At 52.8% G+C, this 26,983-nt stretch overlaps 1 protein-coding gene across 4 annotated transcripts in view; it reads left to right on the top strand.

The window, feature by feature from the left end:
* The window catches only part of KCNQ4 (potassium voltage-gated channel subfamily Q member 4), a gene marked incomplete at both ends in the record, with an annotated part of 50,621 nt that extends 40,004 nt beyond the window's left edge, over positions 1-10,617 (top strand). For all 4 annotated transcript variants that reach the window (XM_080802784.1, XM_080802783.1, XM_080802782.1 and 1 more), the window contains 5 exons: positions 3,631-3,851; positions 4,838-4,937; positions 7,424-7,555; positions 9,700-9,829; positions 10,405-10,617. In XM_080802784.1, the coding sequence (XP_080658910.1) occupies positions 3,631-3,851; positions 4,838-4,937; positions 7,424-7,555; positions 9,700-9,829; positions 10,405-10,617 (796 nt within the window). The remainder of the gene's footprint in view (positions 1-3,630; positions 3,852-4,837; positions 4,938-7,423; positions 7,556-9,699; positions 9,830-10,404) is intronic.
* Positions 10,618-26,983: the final 16,366 nt, after the last annotated feature.

Genomic DNA, 26,983 nt, shown 5'->3' with positions numbered 1-26,983 from the left:
GTCAGGCCCTTCACCTAGAAGAGGCCCGAAAAGGAGTGGACGTGAGGGAGGGCATCCCAGGCCTAGAAAGCAGCGTGCATCACGGTGAGGAGGCAAGAGAGGGCACAGCCACGGGAAAGGAGCAGGCAGCCCAGCACGGCCAGATCAGAGGGTGCGGGGCCAGGAGTGAAGTTGGGGGCAGAGCTGGGTCCTGAAGGACCCCAAAGCCCTGTATGAGTGCCATCCTCTAAGCCCTGCTTGGCAGTCTGGGCTCCTTGAGTCTTGGGTTGCCCAAAAATGCTTTTGGAGCCTTGTGGGTTGAGGGGCCCGTGAGTACGTGGGTGACAGAGCTCTTGGAGGCTCATCCAAGAGGCAGTGCTTCTTAGGAGCTAGTGTTCTGAAACCAAACCTGGCCACTGTTTGCTAGCTAGGGGATCATCACCCTAAGCCCTGGGGGCCTCAGTTTCCTCAGATATAACACATGGATGGTAATGGCGTCTGCTTAGCTCAAAACATCCCTGGCTCATAGCGGGTGCTGTGTAAATGGTCGGCCTTGTGTAGTGAGGTATGCTGAACAGTCAAGGTCTTATTTTTAAAAATAGCTTGGAAACCTCGGCTGAAGGAAATGGAGACACACCTGAAGGGTTAAGCCAAGGAGTCTCTAGGTTAGACCCGCCCCTTTGCAAGATGACTTGAGCTGTGTGGGCTTGATGGGCAGGAAAGGCAAGGCAGGGGCAGAGGGGCCAGTGATGAGGCTGCATCCACAGTCCTGAAGAGAGGGGCTGTACACAGCACCGGAAGGGGTAGGCTGCCTCATCTCCCCATGCACTTGGCCTTTGGTAGCAGATGGAATCCTTAAAGTCATTTCTTGTGGACGTGAGCGCAGGGGTTGACCCAGTAGGGCAGTTAGAGGGCAGCTTGTGTCCAGAGCTTACCCTTTGCCACACAGTAGCCTCAGTTAAGCCTAGCCCATCTGTGTCCCAGGCACGAACAGACCCCTTAGACCCGTTTCTCAATCTCAGCCCCAAGGAAGTCCAGTTTTGGAGAATTCTTCATTGGTTGGGATTGGGGGGTGGGGGGCTGTCACATGCATCATTTAGCATCGTTTAGCAGCTTTCCTGGCCTCGACCCACCCTCCAATGTGACAACCAAAAATGTTTCCAGACATTGCCACAAGTTCCCTAATGAGCAAAATTGCCGCCCATGGAGAACTATGCCTTAGATGCTGATCGCTAGTTTCGGAGGAAGAACAGTGTCTAAAGTCAGAAAAAACTGGGTGCTGATCCTTGCTGGATCCAGAGTGGCTCTGGGATTTTGGGCAGGTCACTTTCCCTCCTTCCCAGGCTGCAAACTAGGGATGGTAAATGTGGAGCCCACCCCACAAAGCGGCTGAGAGAGAGCTACAAGGGCCAAGGCTGGTCAGACAGGACTGTGCGTGCGCTGTGGAGCCCGGGACGGGAAGGAGCTCTTCCGACGTCCACTGCGTGCCAGGTTTCTTTCCATTTTGTTTGAGCTTTTAGGCTCCAGAGAGGCTGACGTGAGCCATTTCCTGGGCCTTGCCCAAGGAGCTGGAATCCAGGGCCACCCCTGGGAAAACAGTGCCTTCTTACATTGAAGAGGAGCCCAGGGCCTCTGGCTGGCTGGAAAGTTACAGAACCCCACAAACCAGGCTGGAAGCTCCTTCAACCATCGCAGAATCAGAGCTGGAAAGGGACCTTTCAAGGCCTCTAGTGCAAGCCTCCAGACCCCTTTCTCCCTAAGTCCTGCTGAGAGCAAGCTCAGTCTTGCTTGTACACTTCTCATGACAGGAAGGTCACCCCCTTCCCCCAGAATGTGATGTGCTGGGCGCAGAGATCCGGAGGTCCAGGCCCTTGTCTATGTGTCAGGGTCCTCTCCACCTCCCTCTTGCTCTCCCCCTTGGAGGAGTGGAGGACAGAGAGAGGGGTTGCACGGGCCGGGCGGGTGGGGGGTGCTTGCCAGCATGAGGAGAGCCTGAAGGAATGGCTCTGCAGAGGAAAGTTTGGGAGAGCCAACCTCAAACTTTGGTTGGAATCTCTGGGAGGTGTTGAGGGGATCCTGGGCCAGCAAACAGCATGCTGGATTGTGGGGCTGCCTGGTCCTTCCCTTCTGATATCCTCAGGGCCCCAATCCATGACCTATAACCTCTCCCTTCTAGAAGGGCAGAGGCCCCTACTTCTAAGGATGGCCCTACATCCTGGCTGCCTTCCCGAAGGTGCCCCTGGTTTCGAGATCTTCTTCAGCACCTTGGCTCTGTACCCTGTACCCCATGCCCAGGGCATGGGGAACCCTAGCTCCCACCCAGTCCTGAAACCAGAATCTGTCCTCTGGTCAACTCTTGACCTGAAAGTCCCTGACAGTAGGTGACACAGTCTCCTCCCCCAATCTGTGCCTCACCTTAGGCCTCCTCTAAGACTGGCTGGTGCTCTCCCGAGACAGCACCCTTGGACATTTGGGGTGGAATGTTCCCAGCCTGTCTGTAAGCCACAGCAGGGAGGCAGTGGTGACACCCCAGGGCACGGGATGGGGGACATTTGCATAGGTCCTACTCAGTGAGGAGATGGTCCTTGAAACCCTTGGACACAGAGTTACTCTATCAGGTATTGGCTAACTAGGGCCTGTCCTGGGAAACCCGGGGCCTCCCCAAGGTTCGGAGACATGGTGGGGAGTCGGGGTGTGGGAAAGGAAGTCTGAGCACACCCACAGACACACACATGTGTATTCCTGCGCACTGCCTAACGAAATGGGGTTTCGTTAGGCAGTGGGGGTTGAGGAGCTGGGAGGGTCAGCATCTGTCCAGGTAGGTCGAACTCAGGCAGGGGAGACCACAGAAGAATGGGTTAAGACCTTCACTGGGAGGGCGGGCACCAGACATGTCTGGGGCACATATGTGGGCCCAGCAGCTAGACCCACAAGGCCAAGGCCCTCTGCAGCCGGCACGTTGCACCCCTGGCGGCCCTGTTTATGCTGCAAAACTGGACCAGGTCCTAAAGACCGGGCGTGACTGACCAGTGTGGGATCAAAGAGCTCCAGCAGGAAAGGAGGAAAATATACACTGACACATATAGACACATTGGGACCTGGGTACTCACACTGTCACATGTGTGCGTGCACGCACATGCAGACACACACACACACACACACACCATCAACTCCGCACAGCCTTCCTCTGTGTACAGCGAGCACCTGGAGGCCGTTCTCAGTGTGCGTGGCCAGGCAAGCCTCTCCATCTCTCGGCAGCCTGTCTGTGCCCAAAGGGGTGGCCACTTCCACCCACCCACCTGAGCCAGGCCCAGCTCTCCCATCCTTCTGTCTGTCTCTGACTCCCTTCTTGGGTCTCTCTCGCTCTTTCCGTTCTGACATCTGTCTCTTGTGCACCCCTTATCTGTCTGTGCGATGAAGGGTGGGAGATGGGGGTAGGGAGGGGATCTGCTCAGACTGACCCGGCATCAGCTTCCTGTAGGGGTCAGGGTCCCCCTCGCCACACCCTTGTTCCATTCCAGGAAGTCTCCACTTGGTGGAGAATCAAAACCCAGTAGCCACCCCCAAGTCCTAAGCCAGCTATATCCCCTGCACACCCATCCCCAGCTCCGGCTGACTTGGCTCTCTCCCCCACCCGACGTGCCCTGCCAGCAGCCGGATGGGCATCAAGGACCGCATCCGCATGGGCAGCTCCCAGCGACGGACAGGCCCCTCCAAGCAGCACCTGGCCCCTCCGCCGATGCCCACCTCCCCAAGCAGCGAGCAGGTGGGCGAGGCCGCCAGCCCCACCAAGGTACAGAAGAGCTGGAGCTTCAATGATCGCACCCGCTTCCGGGCCTCCCTGAGACTCAAACCCCGCACCTCTGCTGAGGGTGAGCCCCGGGGGCCTGGGGCCCAGGACCTACCTGCTGTGGAGTGGGGGGTGCAGGACAGGGACAGAGTCTGGGCTAGGGGTGGAAAGATGGGTCTAGTCCCATACCTGATGATGGACCACCTTTGGGACTCATCTCCTGGTCTGCGAATTGGGCATCACAACACCTGCTTTGCTGGGCTCCAGACTGTTCAAGAATCAAATGGGAACGCAGAGGGTGCCACTCGGTAGCGGGTAAGAGCGCAGGCTTTGGAGCCAGTCTGCTGGGGTTGAATCCTGGCTTTGCCATTTATTGGAAAGTTACAGAATCCCACAGACCAATCTTTGCGAGGTGTTGGCCTATGGGAGTCTGGGCATGGCTGGTGCACAGGGCCTCCTCTTCCCTACCCAGAAGCTGCCTGGTCTTCCAACCCTCTCCTTCCTCAAGGACAGCATCCCCTCTCCGTGCAGTGCGCCAGCCTGGGAGAAGCGTTTTTCTCCCCTGGAGACAGAAGGATGTGCTCCCAGGGCCTTTCCCTGCAGCAGAGCTGGGCATGGGAGCCAGCCCCTGGATCTTCCTTCCCTCTCGGCTGGAGGATAAGACTGTGTGTGTGATTATGTGCAGAGGTCTCAGGTCCCTTTTCTCTGAGGCTCACTGTCCTGGTGGGACCTGTGGGGCTTCCTCCAGGGCTGTGTAATTTGTGTAATTTGCTGCAGGCCAAATCATATGCACCCCAAAACCACTCCCACTTACCTGGCCACCAGGCAGATTCTTAGTCTGACTGGCCAGAGGGCAGATGGGTGTGCAGGAAACCAGGATTTTCCACCCTGGGTAAGGCAGCCAGGGAGGCAGGAGCCTGGTCTGCCTTGTGCCCTCAGGAAGGTTCTGGACCCTTTTTGAGCATCTGTCTCTGGATATCGGTGTCTCTAAGGGTGGTTCGGCAGGTGGTGGTGGGGGTTGGGAGTGGCTCATTCTGCTGCCACTACCTGGGCCCCCTGACTTTCCAGAGGGCCCCTCGGAGGACGTGGCAGAAGAGAAAAGCTACCAGTGTGAGCTCACAGTGGATGACGTCATGCCCGCTGTGAAGACGGTCATCCGCTCCGTCAGGTGAGTCTGAGGCCCGAGGTGCCCCCCCAACAGTTCGTCTGCCACCCATTGCTGCTCCCCATCTGGGGCTGCCCTGCTGGCTAGGTCTGGCCTAGCTCCCAGGCAGGCCAGCTGCTGCCCGCCTGGCACCCTTGGCTGAGCTGGCTGGCGGGGACCCTGGAGTGTGGGTGGGGTGGGAGGTGGCATATGGCTCCCAGCAGGGTTTGCTCATCCTCTTCACGTCTGGAGGGCTGCCCACCACAGTCCCTCTCCTCCACCCGCAGTGTCCTCTCTACGTCTCTCCCCCCCACCCCCAGCCAGGCACCTGCCTCTCCCTGTGTCTGTCCTGTGTCCTCTTTCCCTCCAACTCTGTGTTTCAGTTTCATCCTCCTTTTGCTTCTGTGTCTCCAAGTGTCTCTCTCCTTGGGTGTCTTGACCTCAGCTTGTCTATCTCCCTCAGGACTTCCTCTAGAGCAGTGCTTTTCAAACCACAGATCACAACAGTTTGACATCAACTTAGTGAAATCAATGTAGTGGGCCACGGTCAGCATGTAACAACAACAAGAAGGAACAGAATAGAAAATAGCAGAGTGCATTCCCTCATAGGAAGGGCAAATAGTGTTGATGAAACCGACATTTCAGTTTTGTGTGTGTGTGTGTGTGTGTGTGTGTGTGTGTGTGTGTGTGTGTACTGGTCTCTGATGTGAAATGTATTTTTTTTTTTTTAAGATTTGTTTATTTGAGAGAGAGAGAGAGAGAGAGAGAGCGAGCGCAAGCAGGGGGAGGGGCAGAGGGAGAGGGAGACAGAGAATCCCAAGCAGACACTGAGTGTGTGGGGTCCAAAGACTGCGGGGCTGGATCCCACGACCCTGAGATCATGACCTGAGCCAAAATCAAGAGTTGGATGCTGAACGGACTGAGCCACCCAGGTGCCCTGTGAAATGTATTTCTTATGGTGGGTCTTGGTCAAACAAGTTTGCAAGCCCCATCCTGCTGGCTCTACTGGTTGTCTCCCTGCCTTGACAAGAGTGGGCCAGAGTCTCCTGAGCCCTTTGGCCATGGCTCTGGCCCCCAAGCTTATTGGCATGGATTCTTGGCCTAGACTCTGTCTCTGGCTTGCAGCTTTAGCTCCAGAAACCTCGGGGTAACCCGAGGCCTTCCAGGCTCGCCTCCTCTCCTCTCTGTCTGATGCATCTACGCACAAGCCTCTTTGTTTTGTGTTCCTTGTAAGATCAGAGTCAGCTGGGCCCCTCTCTGCTCCCCAGAGAGTTTGAGTCCTCTCCCCACACCCTTTTTACACATGTTGTCTCTCTCCTCCAAGCGACCAGCTTCTGGAACACATCGCCTGAGCCGCCACATGGCCCAGGTCAGGTCTCCTTGGCCGCCCCACGGACCCTTCACCCCCGGCATGCCCCAGACCTGCTCTTCCTCCCCTGTTCCCATTTCAGCCTGTGGCACCACCACCCACCCCATTGCCTAAGCCATGGGAATTATTCTGGACCCAGACTCAGAACCCTGGAAGTCCCTTTTAGTCCTGAATTGCTCCCAGCTGCCCACTCCCAGATCAGGCCCCGCCCCTGGGTCTGGTCTTCCTGCCCAAGACTCTGGCCTCCAAGCACTGCCCACGCAGGCAGGCAGAGCCATCCTGCTAATGCAGAGGAAACCCTTCCCCTACACCCCTGCCGCTCACTAACCAATCTCTGTCAGAGATTCGGGGCTCTTCCGAGTGCCTCCTCCGCCTGCCCACCAGTGGCCTTTTCAAGGTCAATCTTTTTCTCTTCTTATATGCCGCCCCACCTCCCCCGGTGGCTCAATCCCTCGGCTGCACATTCTGGCCCAGCAACTTGGAACTGAATCTCACTCATGCCTCCATGTCTGTCTGTGTCCAGAAAGCCTCTTTTCATCCCCGCCCCCCTTGCCTTTGGGACTGGAATGTACCACTCTCCAGACTTGCCCTCTGACCTCCCCAGCTGAGAGCCCCTTTCTCATCATCCCAGACCACTGTCTCCATTCCTTGACATGGCCCTCGTCACCCCATAATTGTGTGTCCTGTCTACCACTCCGGAACAGGGTTCCTGAGATTAGGGATTGGGTCTGATGCCTCTTTGGGTGCCCAGGTCTAGCACAGTGGGGCTAACAAGCATTTATGCAGTGAATGCAAAAATGCCTTCCCCCAAGCCGTCTTGATCACCAGGGTTCACAGAGGCCTGCCCTGCGTCCCAGCTAGCAGGGAGAAACGAGGCCCAGTCCCAGGCCTCCCAGGCTAATGCTACTGCAGGTACAACCACATTTTAAAAACAACAACAACAACAAAACAAAAACAAAGAGACATCAAGGGGTTGGGAGTGGAACATGGTGGGAACATGGTGGGAGGCTGGGAGACCCAGCAGAGGCTGTTTGCAGTGACCCAAGCAGAAGGTGCCCTCATGCTGAGCAAAAGGTTAGCAAAGGGATGGAAAGCGGGCTGGAAAAGAAACCCTTCCCGCTGAGACCCCCTCTCCCGACAGGATCCTGAAATTCCTGGTGGCCAAAAGGAAATTCAAGGAGACGCTGCGACCATACGACGTGAAGGACGTCATCGAGCAGTACTCGGCGGGGCACCTGGATATGCTGGGCCGGATCAAGAGCCTGCAGGCTCGGTGGGTGCGCTCGCAGTGAGACCGTGGCCCCAGCCGCAAAGCGAGGACTGTGAGCTGAGCGCCCCTCCGCCCCCGCCCGCGCCCGAGCAGAGCCACGGGCGCCCCCTAGAGCCCTCAGCGGGAGCTGGAGTTTCTGGCCTGGGCAAGGCTTCTGGCTTGCTGCAAGCCACTGAGGACTGACCCCGCACCTGTCTTGAGCCAGAAGAAGGACCCAGGCTCACGTCCTCTGTGCGATCCCTACCGACCTGCACTCCTCGGGGGGATGTCTTTAGATGGCTGTTTCCTGGTCCTGAAATAATAGGAGGAGTAAAATAATTAGTGATCTCCCATCTCCCAAGGGGATAGGCAAATTGTCCTCAATGCTGCCCCCTCTTGCCTGTGGAACCCTCCCGCACCTCTTCTCTCCACCCAGCATATAAGAAGAATTCTTGCACCAAGACCGTAATCACCCACACCTTGCCCTTCTCCTGTAGCCAGCATTCTCACTGCGCATTCATTCACTTGTTCTCTTAAGAAATAGTCATTGGGCTTTTGTTACTTGCCAGACAGTGGGGCTCTGGTGGAACACAAGAGTCCCAGCCCTCATGGAGCTTTTATTCTAGTGGAAGAGAACAGATGATAAATAAATGAAACTAGACCATGTCAGATGGTGATCAAGCCTAAGGAGAAACATAAGGGTTAGGGTGTTGGGGTTTGTGATTTTAAATAGGTAAGAAGGTGACATTTGAGGGAAAAAAAAAATGACAGGTGGGGGCAACCAGCCCTGTGACTGTTTAAGTAAAGAGTTTTCAGAGGGAACAGCAAGAGCAAAGGCTTGGGCTGGTGTCCTAGGGTGTTGTTTAAGGAACACCAAGGAGCCCAGTGTGTCTGTTGTGGCCTAAGAGCGGTAGGCAAGGTCAGAAGATGAATGGCCCTTGGGCTGTATAAGGCCCTGTGGGCCACAGCACACACACTGGCATTTACCTAGGGGGAGCTGCAAGCCTTGGAGAGGTTGGAGCCAAGGACGGACAAGATCTGAGCACATTTTTAAAGAAGCACCCAAGGTGTTGTGCTGAGGATGACCTATACAGAAGCGAGGGTGGAAGCAGGGCAACCAGACGGGAGACTGCGTCAGACGTGCCGGCAAGAGATGATGGGGACTTGGACCAAGGGGGCAGCAGTGGAGAGGGTGGGAGAAGTATGCAGACTCCAGATAGATTTTAAAGGTAGAGCTGGTAGGGTTTTCTGATGGGCTATAAGAGAAGAAAAGAGAGTTAAGGCTGAAGCCAAGGGTTGTGGCTCGAGCAACAGGAAACAACAGGAAAAAGTTGCCATTTGTTGACACAGAGAAGCCAACAAGGGCAGCAGGTTTGGCTCAGGTGAACTGGGAGGTGTTGGGTTATGAGGCCAATCGGACATCCACTGGAGTGTTGCTGGGGCAGTTAGACTGTGCAGTGTGGACTTCAGAGGAGAGCTGTCAGCTGGAAATACAGATTTGTGTCAACAGGGCACAGAGGAATTGCAAATCTGGAACTGAAGACATCACCTAGTGAGAGTGCAGAGAGAAAAGAGGTCCTAGGAGTGAGCCTTGGGTCCTGCAGTGTTTCGTGGAGGTAAAGGAGGAGAACCAGCAAAGGAGAGGGAGAAGGAGAGGCCCGTGAGGCAGGAGGAGAACTGGGAGAAGGTGGTGTTTGCGACCCCACATGAAGGATATGCGGGAAGAAGGGTGACCAGATGTGCCGAGGGCTGGAGTGCTGCTAAAGGTCAAGTATAATGAGGCCTGAGAGTCGACCATGGAATTTAGCAACACGGAGGTCATTTGGGATCTTGACAACAGTAGTTCTGGTGAGATGGTGGGAATGAAAGCCTGACTGGTGGAGGTTTAAGAGAGAAAGGGAGGAGAGAAATTGGACAGCAGGCCGAGATAACGCTTTCAAGAATCACTCTGTAAGGGAGAGCAGAAAAATAAGGTCGGACCAGCTCCAGCCTTGTCCACCTTATAACTTACATTCCCGTTTGTATCTCTTTTTTCCCAGTCCACCGTTTCCCACCTGTCCTCCTACCACTGCAGGCTGCATCTCCCCGTTTAGTAGGCAACCTAGAGTTCTTGAGGGAGGGACGGTTGGCGTGTGTCTGAGCCCTTTGACGGTTACTTTCTTCCACAGGGTGGACCAGATTGTGGGGCGGGGGCCCGGGGACCGGAAGGCCCGAGAGAAGGGAGACAAGGGGCCCTCTGACACGGAGGCGGTGGATGAGATCAGTATGATGGGACGCGTGGTCAAGGTGGAGAAGCAGGTGAGTATGGGATGGAGTTTCGCTCGTATGGCGGAGCTGGTCGTCGACCAAGAAGCTCCCGAAGGCCGCGGGGACCAGCACAAGGGGAGGGTGCACTTCTCGGAGCCGCAGCCCAGACCACCAGCCTGGGAGGCCTGAGCAGGGTTCTCGCATTCCCGGCCCCACGGGTCCCCGCCCCACAGACAGCTCCGCCTCCCAGGAAGCCCGCCCATTCCTGCTAGACGACCCCGATAAACCCACCCTCTCCTGCCAAGCCCCGTCTCCAGGTGGCTGTGGTCTCAGATAAGCCCGTCTAAATTTCTTGTACTGCCATGTAACCCAGCCTCAGTTGCCTGTCTCTAGCTCCCGGACTATTCCAATCAATCACAACTAGATCTCCTTTCGGGAATGAACCCCCACCTTCCCACCTTCGTCCCGCCCTCCGGCCAACTCCGCCTTTTCTGTCGCCCTTCCCGTGGGAGGAGCCGCGTCTCCCAGAAGCATCCCTCCCCGGCCAAGCCCCGCCTCCTGACCGCACCCCTCCCCAAGCTCCGCCCCAGCCTCAAGCCCCGCCCCCAGCCGCGCCTCGTCCCCAGGTGCAGTCCATCGAACACAAGCTGGACCTGCTGTTGGGCTTCTACTCGCGCTGCCTGCGCTCGGGCACCTCGGCCAGCCTGGGCACCGTGCAAGTGCCGCTCTTCGACCCCGACATCACCTCCGACTACCATAGTCCTGTGGACCACGAGGACATCTCCGTCTCCGCACAGACGCTCAGCATCTCCCGCTCGGTCAGCACCAACATGGACTGAGGGGCTTCTCAGGGGCGGGACAGCACATGGCCAGCCCCTGGGCCTGGCGGTCGGACCCGCCCTCTGAGGCCTCCGGACTCCTCTCTTACTTGAACTTGCTCCCTTGCGGGGAGAGAGGCCACACGCAGTATTGAGCTGCCTGGGTGGGCGAGATATTCGCCATGGGGGTGCCAGCGACCCGCCCCATCTCAGGAGTGTGAGATGCCAGGCCGCACGGAGGGCAGCAGCAGCGGCTGCCCCGCGGCTTCTGGGCCCCCCAGTGCCCTGCCCGTTCCATCAAGGCCCGACATGGCCCGCCTGGCAGGGGTACTGACCCGGGAGTGGGAGTGGGGCGCTGGGGTCCTGGGCCCTGACCCAGCTTCCAGCTATGCAAGGTGAGGTCTCTGGCCCGCCCTTCGGACAGAGCAGGGAAACCCTCCCGCCAAGTCCCCGCCCCACTTGGGGGTGGGCCCAAGGTGCCCCTAGGTACCCACAAGCATAGGACCCTGCCACAAGGCAGCTGGACACCATATATGCAAACTATGTTAAATATGCAATTTGGGGGACCCCTATGGGGTCCCTCTGCCCCTCCCTCATTGAGAGATGGGCCCCCAGCAATAGCTGGTCTCAGGCTGCTTGGCCATGACCCCCATCCCTGTTCTTTGGCTTATCACCCGCTCCTCACCCAGCATGGGGCCTGTTTCTCCCTTGCCTCCCCTACCCATTGGCAGGTATCCCCTCCCAGGGGCTCCTTCTTTCTGCTGGATGTCTGCTTCCCCCCTTGGCACTCCAGACACCTTACAGCACAAGTTTCTGTATTTGCCTCCAAATCTCCCACGGACAGTGCTCCCATGGTCACACAAAGTTTCCCCCAACATGCAGAAAGCCTCTCACGTGCACAGACATGCACAGTCTCACACACACCTGGAGATGTGCTCACACAGCCGGTCAGCCTTCCTTGGGGTTCTGCAGCTGATGCTAATGGACTGGCTCTGCAGGGTGACGTCCACTAAGAGGAAGCCTGCCACTCGATCTGAGTAGGACAGAGAGCTCTGAAGTGGCACCAGGCCTCTCTAGGCCTTACCTCCGAGTTTTACCTGCTCCCTTTTCTCAAGAACCTCTACTTCTCACTGGTCCAGGAGCCCGAACTGCTGCTTCTGCTGCCCCACAAGGACCCTCCCTGGCATCCCTACAGCACAACTCAGGCCTAAGCCCCTGGGGCTTGGACAGCACTGGAAAAACCCCAGGCCCTTCCCCAGGATGGTTACCAGGCCTGCTTCCACTAGACTTACCCCTTTCCTAGTACTCTCACTCCCAGAGAGAATAATAATGCATCCAGCTGCTCCAATCTGTTGGGCCCCAGCTGTGCACCTGGCACCCACAGGCACTGTGTCCCCTCCTTCTGCACCTCACTCTTCATTTCACTTGGCAGCCCCCCATTCTGGCAAAAGTCCCCCCCCCCCCAGTGCCAGGCCCCCAGCACCTCTTTGGTATCCCAACCCTTCTATCCCTCTATTGCGAAGCCAATGCAGGGAGCAGGAGGGGGATGGGTAGCGGACTGATGGTGACCCTCCGTGAGGCGCCAGGGAACGAGGAGGGGCTCAGACCCAGCAGCCTGCATCTCATGACTGGGGACCTGCATGCACCAGCGCCAGGGCTGGGGTTGGATCTCGTGCAGCCCCATGGTGCCCAGCCTCTGCCCCAATGTCTCCTCTGCATGTGACCATCATGCCCTGGATGGAGCCTATCCTGGCTCTCCTCACCTGCACTGCACTGTCCCCAGAGAGCCACCCTCTAACCCCTCAGAGACAGAGCTGTGGAGAGGGTCAGGAGAATGGGATTACCCTATGACCAAAGGAGATTTGGGATGAAGCCCTCCCTCCTTCCACAATCAAGGTCCCCCCCACCAACCCAGTTCTCGGATATGCAAGTACCTCACTTTGTTAACTTATTAACTTATTGGTTTCATTAAAGTTTTCAGTAGGAGGTGGTTGCTTTTGGCTGTTCAGTGGCGGCGGGATGGGGTACGTGGTCTGGGGGTGGGGATGAAGAAATTCGGATTAGTCAGCACTCTTTGGTTGTGAACAACAAAAACCTATAGCTTAAGGAAATTATAGCTTAAGGAAAGAAAAAGAAGGAAGGAAGGAAAAGAAAAAAGAAGAGAAGAGGAAAGAAGAGAATAAAATAAAATAAAATAAAATAAAATAAAATGGAACTTATTAGCCCGTATAACTAAACTGTCGGGAGGGTAGAATGGTTTTCGGCACAGCTAGAGCTAGGTACATAACATGTCAGGGATCTGCCTTCTGTCTCAGCCTCCCTCTCATGCAGGCTGAACTCTCATGATGACCCCTGGCGCTTACACATTTACTTTCTCTTGGCTTAGGGCCCCAGTGAAAAGTGAGTACCGGTTTGCTAATAGTTAGTGTCAGTCAGGGTCCACTTAGGAAAACAGAAACTAGGCGAGGTTTTCAACAAAGAGAATTTACAAAAGGGGCTGGATTGCACTGCTGTAGGGGGGTGCTCAAAGAGCAAAAGGGGGTGTCTGGGTGGCTCAGTAGGTTAAGCCTCTGCCTTTGGCTCAGGTCATGATCTCAGGGTCCTGGGATCAAGCCCCGAATCTGGCTCCCTGCTCAGCAGGGAGCCTGCTGCCCGCCCCCCCGCCTGCCTCTCTGCCTGCTCGTGATCGCTCCCTTTCTGTCAAATAAATAAATAAAATATATATATATATATATATATATATATAAATATATATATATAAAGAGCAAAAGGAACACTAGAATAAATGAGAGGAGATCCTTGCAGGAAACAGCTGCCTCTAGGGCTGCAGGAATAAAGGGGAGAACCTGGGGTTAGCAGAACCCACAGGAATCCTGTAGTGCTGGGGTTCAGGAATCTGAAGAGGGATTCTGTCTGGCTGGTGCTCATACCTCTTACGGGATACAGTGAAGCTTGTTTGGGAGTGCAGGAAAACAGCTGGAGGCTGGCATCAACCGTTGGCATTAAGCTGCACTGATAAGCTTACAAGCAAAGGAAGGAGGAAGTCTCCACTCCTCCTGCCTCCCAACCTTTCCTTAGTGCCCCTTATTGTCAAGGTCAGCTGACCAAGGTAATGTGGTTTGCAGAGTTCCAGCCCCAGGACCGCAGAGCAGAGTATAGAGGCTGTGTTTGGAACGCCAGGACAATAGCTTCGTAACTGGCACAGTCCACCCCTCTGGGCCCTCAGTATCCATACACAATGTTCCACACACAGTTGAACCTCCATAAGACAACAGTAGCTTCCACTCTATCAGATGAAACTACCCTGCATACAAATGAAGACATGAACCCTCTCCCCCCAAACAGGAAAAGCACAGAGTCCCACCGTCCAACAGATGTATCTATCTCCAGGAGTTCATCACTGAATCCATATGTGGATGATGTTAATTATTCTGATTCAGTCACAAGCCCACCGACAACTAAACAGTAAACTGTAAAGTTTGCAATCACTTACAATCTTTATATAAAATAATAGGGGAGGAGGAGGAGGGAGGAGGAAACGAATTGCTTAATATACAATACACACACACACACACACATGCACACACACACGCGCACACACAAGGAAGGAAATATGTGTAAGTACAGGACTCCTCCTTTTTTTTTTTTTTTTTTAAGATCATTTGTTTATTTATTTACTTGACAGACAGAGATCACAAGTAGGCAGAGAGACAGGCAGAGAGAGAGGGGGAAGCAGGCTCCCTGCTGAGCAGAGAGCCCGATGTGGGGCTCGATCCCAGGACCCTCGGACCATGACCTGAGCCAAAGGCAGAGGCTTTAACCCACTGAGCCACCCAGGATCCCAGGACTCCTCCTTCTGGTAACTGGTCCCAGTGCCATCATTGATAGATAGGTATTTGTTAGTTGAGTAAGTGTATATATACGAAAAATAAATATTTTGCTAATTGGGTAAATGTGTGTGTGTGTGTGTGTGTGTGTGTCTTTGTAATTCTCTTATCTATAACTGCCCTTAGCCAGGACATCAGCCAGTTGGGGTTCTTGACATGGTGGGGTGACCCAAATAATCTATCCTGGAGGGTCTGAGTCTTTCATGATCCTTTGGGGTGCCAAAGCTTTTTGCTAACTTCTACTGTTGTCTAGGAAGTACTAAGAGGGGCCCCGAAGGATCCCTGGGTTCTAGACATAGTTCTCCCCATCCTTACTGTGCCGCAGCACCCCAATTCCCCTTTGGTGAAGAGGACTAGTCAGACAGCCGGTAGAGTAACTCTTTCTATGCCTGCCGGTTTAGTGGCGTGAGATGTCCAAAATGGCCAGTTAGAAGTTTCAACTTCCAATTCAATGAAAACCGTTTCTTCCCTTCCTTTGAAAACGAAGACCTCCAAGCTACAGGCGCCCAGCAGCAAAAGGTTTGTGAGTGGGCACAGTAGGCTGAAAAATGGCCACCCAAGGATATCAGAGCCTAATCTCTGGAACCTTTAAGTGTTCCCTTATAAGGAAAAAGGATCTTTGTAGATGTGATTAAGTTAATAATCTTGACATGGGGAGATAATCCCGGATTATCCAGTGGGATTATAATTATTATAATCGGGATTATCCGATTGTCAATGTCCTTTTGAGAGAGAGAGAGAGGCAGAGGCAAGTCTCCTGCACAGAGACGAGGAGGAGCCGTATGAAGACAGAAGCAGAGACTGGAGGAGTGTGGCCACGGCAAAGGCCCACAGCCACTGGATGCTGGAAAAGCCAAGGAACGATTTTCTGCTCTGCTAGCATTCCGGAGGGAACACCTCCCTGTGGATGCCTTGATTTAGGCCCTGTGAAGCTGATGATGAATTTCTGACCTCCAGGACCAGGAGACAATAAATCCTGTTGTTTTAAGTCACCCGGTTTATAGTAATTTGTCATGGCAAATACAAGAAACTAATTCTGTGGGTTCTTTGGTATAGTAGTGAGAGAAGGTATTGATTGCTGGAACTGTAGATTTTGCTGTGTTAATGAGGCTAAATCACTGTGCCCTCTAGGATGGCAAGGACCCAGGGAAACCACCTGGCACCAGGCAGCCAGAAGAATCCCTACAGAAGAATCATATATTGGGTATTCAGTATTTGTCCCTGCCGGGATGGTAGATCGGACATACGGTGGTGGCATCAACCAGGTCAGCTTTGGTGGGGCGAGTCCACACTGTTGAACCTGTAAGCGCTCCCCATGCTTGCCGCCATGACCACACTGTGCAGACGCGTGTTGGGCAAGCACAGGAGGAGTTGCCAACTGGCGTCCATGGGCTGTGCCATCTTAGCCATCCGATTGTCAAGAGCCTCCCCTGCAGTGGGACCAGAAATACCTCTACGCTCTGTGGCCATTTCTGGAAGTTCACCGAAATCCTTCAATTCTGTGCTTTCTAAGTCTCTGACCATGCAGCCAAACCATTAGCCACCGCCAAGACAGCAGTGTGGATCCAGTACCAAATGTACTGAAGGGTGAGTACGTGAGTACGATTAAGCCAGGCTTGGGAACCGGGTGGTGGTGAATGTTCCAGCCAGAAAATACGGCATGGGTAAGGGTCCAGAGGCACCAGGTACCGCTGGTACAGTCCCACAGAAGTCCCTGTGGGGGTTCCAGAGAGCAAAGGAGAAACTGATGCAAGGCGGGGCTTTGGAATTAGACAGAGGTCAAGGTCTGCAGGTTTATGATTCCATAAAACATTCCAAAGAGATAGGACTTAACCGTGAGGGCATTTGGGAGCCAACGGAAGATGTTGAGCCGGGGTTAAACCAGGAAAGATTTCCATTTTAGAAAGTTTTCTTCCTCGGATAGAAGAAGGGTTTGAGGGAGCAGGCCTGGGTGCTCCCCGTTGGAGACTGCTGCGGTAATCCGAGCAGGAGATGTTGTTAAGCTAGACAAGCCCCACAGCATTTCACTAATTGAGTAAATGTCCGTGGAGCACCTGCTGTATGTCAGGTCCTGGCTCAGCACAATACACGGGACGAACAGACGCAGGAGGCCTGTCCTGGCCCTGAGGTCATCCGGCCCCTGGGGGAAACAGATGCGCGATTATCCAATGCACACGCTGCTCTTTATCTTCTAAGTTTGTCTGGTTCAGCAAGGAGGGTTTGCAGGTGGCCTTGGGAGTCCCCAAACAGTCATCAAATACGGCCTGGAGAGCAGAGACGATTTTAGCTTGGTGTGTCATTTATCTACTGCTATGCAACAACTCCCCTTACATCTTAATAGCTTCAAACAACAAACCATTTTATTTGCTCTTGATTCGGTGGGTCAGCAATTTAAGCTGGACTCAGCCGAGCAGTTCTGCTGGTCTCACCTGGGATCACTAACGTGGTCGCATCTTGACTGGGACTGGATGGTCTGAGATGACCTCGCTCCCAGGCTGTCAGCGCCCTGGTTGGTCCATGGACAGGATGGCTTCCGTTGGCTCCTTGTGGCTTATCAGCCTCCAGTAGATTCCGCTGGGCTTCTTCACAGGACAAGAAGGCAGAAACAGAAGCGGAGAGCCTCTTAAAGGCTCTGGTTCAGAAGCTGTACCTAGCAGCCTGGGACTGCTCAGCTCTCCTGGGCTGCTCTGAATCTGTTGCAGTTTTTACACTCTTGCAGATCAAAAGACCCCATGCTACAGATTTCCCAATTTGGATAGCTTATTTGATGTCCTTTGAACAGTTCCAGTCGCCGATACTTTGTTTTCCCTCTGGGAAGTTGAGGGGTCCATTAACCCCCTTCCATCCACCTGGTGTGTGCAACAGGATGGTGAAAGATGCTCTCCTGGCATATGAGATTTCTGGGGCTGCAGTAACAAATGTTACAGACTGGGTGACCTTTTTTTTTTTTTTTTTTCTTTTAAAGCCCCAGAAGCTTTGCTACAACTTAACCTATTCGGAACTCCAGTATAAGAGATAAAATCAGTGCATACACACTGAGCATGTGCCCAGCATTTGGCTGCAACCAAAATAAGTCAGATCTGTCTCCCTGATGCGTTCTTTAACAACTGTAGTAGACTGTATCATTTGTCTGAAAGTCTTTCTTCCTTCGTCGATGCCATAGCTACTTTGGGCGGAGTATATTTCCCCCTACCTGCCTTACAGTGGGTTTCCTACAAACAGATGCTCAGACTGAGTGGTGCACAGCAGCCCACTGGGGAGTCCTCCCGGGAGATGCCTCTGTGGGAATGTCAGGAAGACACAACCAGGCAGAGGGAGAAATTGATCTGTGATGGAATTTCAGCAGGGGCATCTGCTAACCTTCAGGAGCTCTGGAGCTCATGTAGCCCTTCAGGGTTGTGCCAAATTCACGGAAGGAGGCAGGCCTTCGTTTCCATGCTTCGGGCGATCACTGGCCGTGAGCTGCCCCTGGGAGGGCATGACTTTGAGTGAGGTGGTTCTCTATGGCCAAGGGCCATTCTCAGTGAGTGATCCAGCAGCTGGAGAATGGGTACACGGGTCCTGAAGGGATCTGAGCATCTTGGCATCCACTGTACCACCTCAGTGACTTTGCCCTTGGCCATGGGATTGACTTTGGCCAGTGGAATGTCAGGGGAAAAGGACAGTGTGCATGTTCCAAGGTAAGGCCCGAAGAGGCATGGCAAGTTCCTCTCGGTGCATCCTCCCTCCGCCACGAGAAGACTCAGATAGCTATTGTTCCTTCATCCGGAGTCCAGAATGTAGGCAGGCAGGGCAGACCTGAACAAAGCTCAAAGTCAGGAGTCGAGCTTGACCCAGCCCATATCAGCTGAACTGCCATTGACCTACAGACTCAGGAGTGTGAGATGATACTTGATTTTGCATCAAAATCAAAGTTACTGAGATTTTGGACTTGCTTGTTTCATAGCATTATCACAGCAAGACCTGACTAAAGCAGCTAGTAAGGTAGATTGTACAGGAAGAGTGAGTTTCAAGGTTTACAACACGTATCACAAAGCAGAACATTCTTTAAACTCCCCTTACATACCTTTATTTTTGCCCCAGTGGCTTCTGTGGAAAGACTCTTCTTCGTCTTCCTCTTCCTCCTCCTCCTCCCCTACCTCCTCCCCCTCCTCTCTCCTCTTCCTTCTTTTTCCTCTTCCTCTTCCCCACCTTCTCCTCTTCCTCCTCCCCAACCCCTCTTCCTCCTCCTTCTGCCTCCTTCCCCTCCTCCCCCTCCTTCCCTTTGCCTTCCTCCTCCTTCTTCCTCTTCCTCTCCTCCTCCTCCTCCCCCTCCCTCCTCCACTTCCTCCTCCTCCTCCTCCTCTCCTCCTCTTCTCCCTTCTCCCTCTCCTTGTCCTCCTCCTCCTCTCCTCCTCCTCCTCCTTGCCCACGCAGTGGGTGAGAGACATGGAGGACTTCCTGGAAGAAAGGAGGAAGATTGCTGGAAAACAGACACCCTGGGAGGAGGATCTTGAGGCCTAAGCCCAGGCTGCCCTGCTTGCTCAGAACCCGGGTGTGTCGTGCCCTCCCTCTAGACTCTCCCCTAGCTCCTCTCCTGGACCTTATGACCCATTCCCTACCACCCCTGCCTGAGGTGTCCCTTCAGCTCCTGGCGGGCAAGAAGCACATCTGCTTCTTGTCTGCAGTCATCACCATCCACCACCGCCCCCCCCCCCCCCAGCCTAGGAGCACAGGTGATGGATCAGTGCTGGTTTGCAGGCAGGGAGGGAGCAGGGCCACTTGGATTGACCATCGCCCAGCCAGGGATCCTCCCAGTCCCTGTTATATGTCTCCGTGGCCACAAGGCGTCAGTAAAGACCTTGGCTTGGTGGTGTAGCCCCAGCCTGGAGTCAGGAAGGAGGCTGGACTTTGGGGGTAGGACACCCCACTATGAAGGCCCATTTGTTAGGACCAGCATGCCCGGAAGAGAGAGAGGTGTGGCAGGGCTGAGCAGTTCACGGGGTTGTGAAATGGAGACTCCAGGACTCGCCTCAGAGAGTAAGGGGCTATGTTCTCTGCCCTTCATTCATTTATTCCACAATTGTTTGTTCATCTCAGCTACGGGCCAAGCACTCTTTTAGGTGCCAAGGTCACTGTGGCTCTCCCAAACTCACCAAGTCCCTGCTCACGTGGACTAGACAGCAGATTACTGTCTAGACAGAAAATAAACTAAACAAAAGCCAAACAAGATAATTTCAGAGAGTGGTAAGTGTTCTGAAGACAAGAAAACGGAAATAGGAAAGTGGCAGCATTGAGGGGAGGCAATTTTAGGAGGAGTGGTCAAGGAAGCTCAAGGAGAAGCAAAAGCCTTCATAAAAAGTCAGAGCTGCCAAGGATCCCAGGGCTGGCTGGTCCAACAGTCGTATTTTTCAGATGGGGAGACTGAGGCCCAATAATCTATAGAGTGGAGCCTAAGGCTGAGCCCAAGTTTCTTGACCCCGGGGTTTTTCCTTGGGTCCTTTTCCTCCTCTCAGGTCCTGAACCTGCCGTGTGTCATCCCTGGGAGGAAAGAGTAGACGCAGGGCCTCTCCCAGAATGTGCGGGTTAAACAGGGACCAGAGGAGAGGGACACCTTCGGAAGTCGTAAGTGTAGAAAACACAAACCCTGCCATAGCAAAGAAGTCCCACCGAGTTGTGATTTTCCCATGATACAATTTCAATGCCTTAAAAATATTTTAAAAATAAAATTCTTTTCCAAATGTTGGTTTTGATGCCTTTGCCCGTTTGAGGGGTGTGAGCGTGGAAAAGTCATTCCTCCTCTCTGCGAGCCTCAGTTCCCTCATCCGCAGAGTCCGAGTCCGGCTCTCCTGACTTCCGAACTGCTGCTCCATCCAGTCCTTGTGTGACCACAGGCATCCCCCTGGCCACAACTGGTCGGGGTCTCCTCCCTCTGCTTCTGAGCCTGTGCCCACGGCCCACCCCTGCCTCGAATCTGCCTGCAAGGCCACCAGATGCTACCACACTCACCTGGAGATGCCCAGTGACCGTGATGCGGGTGTGACTGGTTATCCTCCCCAGTTTGTGAACCAGGAAGCAGGATTTACTCAAGGTCACACAGCCAGTAAGTGACATTCAGGATTGGAACCCAAAGTTCCATTCAGTTTTGTCTGCTCAAGGCTCTCCTCCAAGATGGCGAAAACCCCCAAAGCTTTGCTGTTTTGGGAACTAAGCTTCATTTCCCTGAAAATACGTTTCTGTGCAGTGTGGGTCCCGGCGCTGTCACTCAGTGTGGTGCTGCCACCTCCCGAGCAAAGTCGGGTATTGCAGCTCATGTCCAGTTGGCGCTATCTGGGTCAGGACTTAGGGATAAGCCAACCTAGAAGCCCCAGGCGTGGGTCACTTGACCCATGAAAACACTGAGGTCCAAAAGATGACCTAACCACGCCACCTACCTTTGCTGGCCCTTCCTCTTTTCTCACCTCCTGCCGACCTGCTAACTAATGCCCCTCTACTCCCCCGAAATTGCTTTGGTAAAGTCAGTTTTCTCTTCTTGGTTGCCAAACTCAGTGGCCTCTTTTCAGCCCTCATTTTGTCCAGTTTTTCTGCAGCATCAGACGCTATTGGCCACACCTCCTTCCGTGGCTTTCATAACACCTTCTCTGCCAGTTCTCCTCCTACCTCCCCGACTGCTTCTCAGTCTGTCCCTCCCTTCTCTTGTGTTCCCCAAGCTTCCGTCTTTGGCCACTTTCTTTTATGACTCTGCATGGCCATTCTGATGGTGATTGCTGATTTGCTAACAACTCCAAAGCACAATTATTCTTGGTCCAGACCTCACTGCTTAGCACTTGACCCATTTGTCCTGCTTGCCTCCAGCTGGCCATCAACGCCGGATGCCAACATGTACCCATGGTGGTCTCATCCTAGTCTCCCAACTTGCTTGTTCTCCTGTTCCCATCGCGGGGAAGAGCCACCTTGTCCTGTAAGCCACACTCCTGGGAATCATTCTGGCTCCTCTCTTCTCTGTAGCCTCCACTTTCATAGCCCCCCTCCTTTTTTTAAGATTTTATTTATTTATTTGACAGACAGAGATCACAAGTAGGCAGAGAAGCAGGCAGAGAGAGGAGGAAGCAGGCTCCCTGCTGAGCAGAGAGCCTGATTCAGGGCTCGATCCCAGGACCCCGGGATCATGACCTGAGCCGAAGGCAGAGGCTTTAACCCACTGAGCCACCCAGGCGCCCCTCGTAGCCCGTTTTTGAGACCGCCTTTTGCCCCTAATATCCATCCCCACTTTCTCCGTAGTAGTAACAGAACCCCCAAATTCTACTTAGACAAATGGCCACTCAATAAAGACAACAGTTCTGAGCCTCTTTTGTGATTAGGTGTGGGCAACTTCCAGGAAGTGCCCACCTCTTTCTTTCCTTCTCTCTGGTTGGAATGTTGATATAATGGCCGGAGCAGCCTTTTGGGACCATGAGGTCTAAGCCATGAGTGATGAAGCAATAAGGTAGAGGAGCCCAGATGTTGACACTGTGGTAGCCACACCAGCCCTGGACCACCTACCTGGGCTATTTTATGCAAGCTGTTGTTATTTTGTCACTTAAAGCCGCTCACCTAATCCTAAGTAATCTGAAATCTATAATCCATTCAGCAAGAGTGTATATTTATGGCAATGTTAAGCATTGAGTGCCACATTTTTTCAAACCAAATCTCTCTTATGGCTCATTCCTTCTGGCTTCACCATCTCTCCCATGTAAGCCACCCTTGCCACTGCTTGTCCTGGGGCCCTCCTGTCTCCCTGAATCAGGGTAACAGCCTTCTCAGTGGCCTCCATTTCTCCACGGTGACCCTCCTGAATTCATTCTACTCACAGCAGAGTGATCATTCCAAAAAAAAAAACAACAACCTATCTCTTGTTTCTTGCTGCACAAAGACTCCACGCTCCTCCCCCATTACCCACAGGACCAAGTTCAAGCTCCTCAGCCCGCCATTCAAGGGCCATCCCTCTTTGGCCCTTGCCTCCTTCAAGTATGTCACTTGCTTGGCTGACATACTTGACCCCCCTACATGCTAACACACCAGTGCATTACCTTTCCTAATCAAGCCTTATTCATTCACACCACTTGGCTGTTGGACACACCGTCACCTCCTCTGGGATTTACTTCTGTCAGGTGCTCATGTCCAATTCTACTCCATCCATTCCACCATGTGAGCACCTAGTATGTGTCATAAACTTCTGGAAAGTGCCTTCACAGCCACAATCCATGGTAAGTACCGTCATCAACCCCATTTCACAGATAAGGAAACTGAGACTCAAGGAAAGGAAGTGAATTACCCGCACATGCACAGTGGTGATTAACACTAACTCTTCCCAGTCCCAACAGTTCTCTTCATACACATCCTCTGACGTCTTTCCTGCCCCCACCAAACATCCTGGGGCATGGGAGACCTGAGCTCTAATCTCAGTTGGGCCACTCATTCCTACCACCTGCTGCTGGTTGTCCATCAACACCCATCCTTCCCGTCTTCCATACTAATAGAAAAAGCATATTCCTCAGTCTTCCCTTCAGCTAGACATGGTCCTGTGAATAAACTGTCAAGATATTCTGGGTAGAAGTAACACGTGCATCTGGGCAACATTGGTTGTACTTATTTCCATGCTATATTCTTCCTGAGAGCTGGGCATGGAGACGTATGTGACTCAGGTTCCATGCCACAAAGACAACCCTCCACCCCCGCAAAAAAAAAAAAAAAAAAAAAAATCCACAAAACCACCCCCCCCAAAAACCCAACCCCAAGAAACAAAAGAGCCAGTGTGGACTTGGAGCAGTCACCCTGGCTCATGAGATTGGGGTCATGAACAGCAGAGTATCAAGAAGGAAGCAATCCGGCTCTGAATGAGTTAAACTAGAAAGAAATATTCTCTGCTCTTTAAGCCACTTAAAAATGGTTCTGATTCCCTTCGTACAGCAGCTGGCTTAACACTTACATAGCTCTTATTATATGTGCTATCGTAAGTACATTAAATTCAATAAATTACTAGCTGCGTGGCAATAGGCAAGTCCCTTCACCTCCATGAGCCTCAGTTTCCCTGCCTCTGTGTAGCTTGGAATAGTAATGTACTAAGTCAGATCACTGGGAGAATTAGGTGACACATTAGGAGTCAATGCTCAGTGACCTCACAAGCAGACAGCTCATGTCGTTAGGGCGTGTGTTTGGCTGGAAATCTGAAAGACTTTGATGTGAAGAAGAGAAGGAGGAGGAAGAGGAGGAGATAAAACATAGCTATTTCAAAATAGTTGGAAATAGGAAAACTGGAGAACTTTTTGGGATTTCTACAACCATTTTACAGTAAAATCACCTATAAAGAGGCAAACTTACCCAAACTAAGGATTCTGGAAGGCATAAACAGCAAATGTGCACTCCTGCCTCCGGGTCTCCCTTTGCTCGTGGAAGAGCCCCCATCCTTCCAGCATTTATGTGGGACATGATTTGAAGTCACTGTCCCCACACTGCCCTTCTGTTTTGGACACTGTTTCCAGTTCTTGCTTCCTCAGGACCCATTGTACTCACACTGGCCCCAGCAATCACATACATGGAACTTGCCTCGGGCCAGGCACTGTGCTGAGCACACAGAGATCAGCCTCTAGCTCACGTACTCTGACCGGTCTGGTGTCTATTTATACATGTTTTAGATTAGAGAGGAAAACAAACACAGAAGCTCACAGTGGTAGAGTGGGTTGGCTTTGCCAGATGCCATGTATGTAGTCTGAAGCCAGAATTTTAATTCAGGTCTGAATGACCCCGAAACCTAGGTTCATCCCTCAGCCCCTGTGGCCTGATGGTTGACCTTGCTCTCTGCCTGCAGGGCCCCGGCAGAACCACAACTCCGCCTGTGTTCTCCAACTATCTCTGAGGAGGACCAGAGCACTCCTGCCCTTAATTTAAATCCAGAAACTCGGGTGCCTGGGTGGCTCAGTAGTTAGGCTTCTGCCTTTGGCTCAGGTCATGATCCCAGGATCCTGGGATTGAACTCCACATCGGGCTCCCTGCTCGGTGGGAAGCCTGCTTCTCCCTCTCCCACTCTTCTTGCTTGTGTTCCCTCTCTTGCTATCTCTCTCTCTCGCCAAATAAATAAATAAAATCTTTTTTTTTTTTTTTTTTTTTTAAAGATTTTATTTATTTATTTGACAGACAGAGATCACAAGTAGGCAGCGAGGCAGGCAGAGAGAGGAGGAAGCAGGCTCCCTGCTGAGCAGAGAGCCCAACGCGGGGCTCGATCCCAGGAACCTGAGATCATGACCTGAGCCGAAAGCAGAGGCTTTAACCCACTGAGCCACCCAGGCGCCCCAATAAATAAAATCTTAAAAAAAAATCCAGAAGCTCTTGAGGGATAAAAAAAAATGGAGAGATGTAATGATCTAAAAATTAACAACTCCAAAAGGCAACAGATAACTTAAACAAAGTCAAATGGCCAGCAACCGATCAGGAGAGAATGCCTGCAACATTTACAAAAGACAAAGGTTTGCTATTCATGATATATCATGAACTCTTCTAACACAGTAACAAAAAGGAAAACAGCCCAGCAGAAACACGGGCAAGAGCATGAACAAGTGATTTTTAGGAGAAGAAATACAAATAAACAATATCATTATAGATAACCAAAGAAATAGAAATGAAATAACATTTTTTTTCTTTTAATTCAGGGAGGTAACAATGAAAGACATTGCTAATGTCCAGTGTGGTGGTCAAGGGGCTGAGCTAGGTCACGGTGCTGGCGGGGAGGTGAGAGGGGGCAGCCGCTTCGAGAACTGTTGGGCTCTCACAATTTTATTTGCTCGTATCTTCTGATCCAGTAACACCTCTTCTAGGAGTCCATTCTACAGAGATATTCCCACAAGGGTTCAAGGGCAAACACACAAGGATGCTCCCCATAGCATTATTTAGTAACAGCGAAATTCAGCAAAGAAGCTCAATTTCCATGGACAGGAGACCAGTTTAAGTCGATTATGCACAAGGCAGTCCTTAAAAAGAATAAGGTAGGAGCCGAATTTACTGACAAGGGAAGATTTCTAAAATACATTAATTGAAAAAATCCAATTCTATAAAATTGTATGATCCTATCTATGTGAAAAAGGGATGTAGATGTATATAATATACGTAAATGTACACATTGTGTGTATGCGTGTGCAAGAACCTGGAAGGCCTTTGAATTTTCACTTTACACCTCCTAAATGATTTGACATTTTTTGCCTCTCGTGCATATTACTTTTGACTGAAAATGGAGTTTTTGTTTCAAAAACAAGCAATACTTGATTCATATTCTGTGCCAGACTGAGGTAGGCTGGGTGCCAAGAGGGTCCTGCTGCCTGGATGTGCCAATCTGATGGCATGGCCCTTACCTGGGGTTGTTCACTAGGAAGGGGCAGAGGAGCAAGTCCGTCTGGAGACCACCCTCTGACCAGCCGTGTAGGACTCCCGGTCCTGTCCCTGCCTCACCCCAGCTCTGTGGGGCATAACTGGACTTCATGCTTATTGAGGTCCAACAGCCCTCATCCTACAAATGAGAACAACCTATTCCCAAGAGTCCTGTGTATTGGTGAGTAGATGGCTTGATCCGTTGGAGCCTCAGCTGCCGAGAAGGAAGCCAATGGACTAGAATGAGGCCAGTGACTGCAGCCGCCTCCTGGAGCTGCTGTGAGACCCAAGGAAGACACGCACAGTGCTGGTCCACCACGTGCCGGGGAAGCATTGCATCTTCCTGCCCTCCTCACTTGGTCCAGCCTCACTGCCTCCCGAGTTGGCAAGGTGGGAGGGGTGGGGAACGTGGTCCTCCAGCTACCGCAGTTAGAGCACTCAGATAACGTGCCTTAGGTCACAAGTTCATGGTTGAGCCGGCACTAGTCCTCCCAACTCCATCTTGTCTCTGGCCGGGACCTTCTTTCCCAAGCCGGGGGCCAGGAAGCAGTCACTCTAGGGCATCCTAATACATGCTCGGAGCCCCACGTGGAGTGGAGATGGCCAGAGACGAATCGGGTTCTGTCTTCAGAACCTCACACTCTGTGAGAAACAGTCCTCCTTAACCCTGACACGTGCTGAAATAGGCCCTTTGCTGGTGGAAAAGGCCCTGGAGGGAGACTTTCAGGTCAAGGAAAGTGCACAGGCGAAGTATTAAGGCTTAAGGAGCCTGCAGTGGCTGGAATGGAGGGTGGGAAGGTTCCTGGAAGCAGGATGGGTCAAGGCTCTCTCCTTGTCCCTGTCGTCATGCTTCCTGACATCAGAGCGGGCACATCAGAGTGGCTCCCAGGGGCCGGGACTGGACGTCACCTTCATTCATCCTTGAAAGAAGACTGTGGTGTCTCCTTTTGGTTGATGAAAACACTGAGTTCCAAGTAGCTTTATTTCCTCTATCTGCCCCAGCACACTCTGGGCCTTGGCTTTTACCTGGATGCTGCCCCACCCCACCCCCACCCTCCCCCAGGTGGAACCACCCCTACCCTTCCATCAGCACCAGCTCTCAGCACTTCCCAGGCCCTAAGCTG

Source organism: Martes martes (genome assembly GCF_963455335.1).
Source record: "Martes martes genome assembly, chromosome: 4".
NCBI classification, from domain to species: Eukaryota; Metazoa; Chordata; class Mammalia; order Carnivora; family Mustelidae; genus Martes; species Martes martes.
This window is presented reverse-complemented; position numbering and strand designations above follow the sequence as displayed.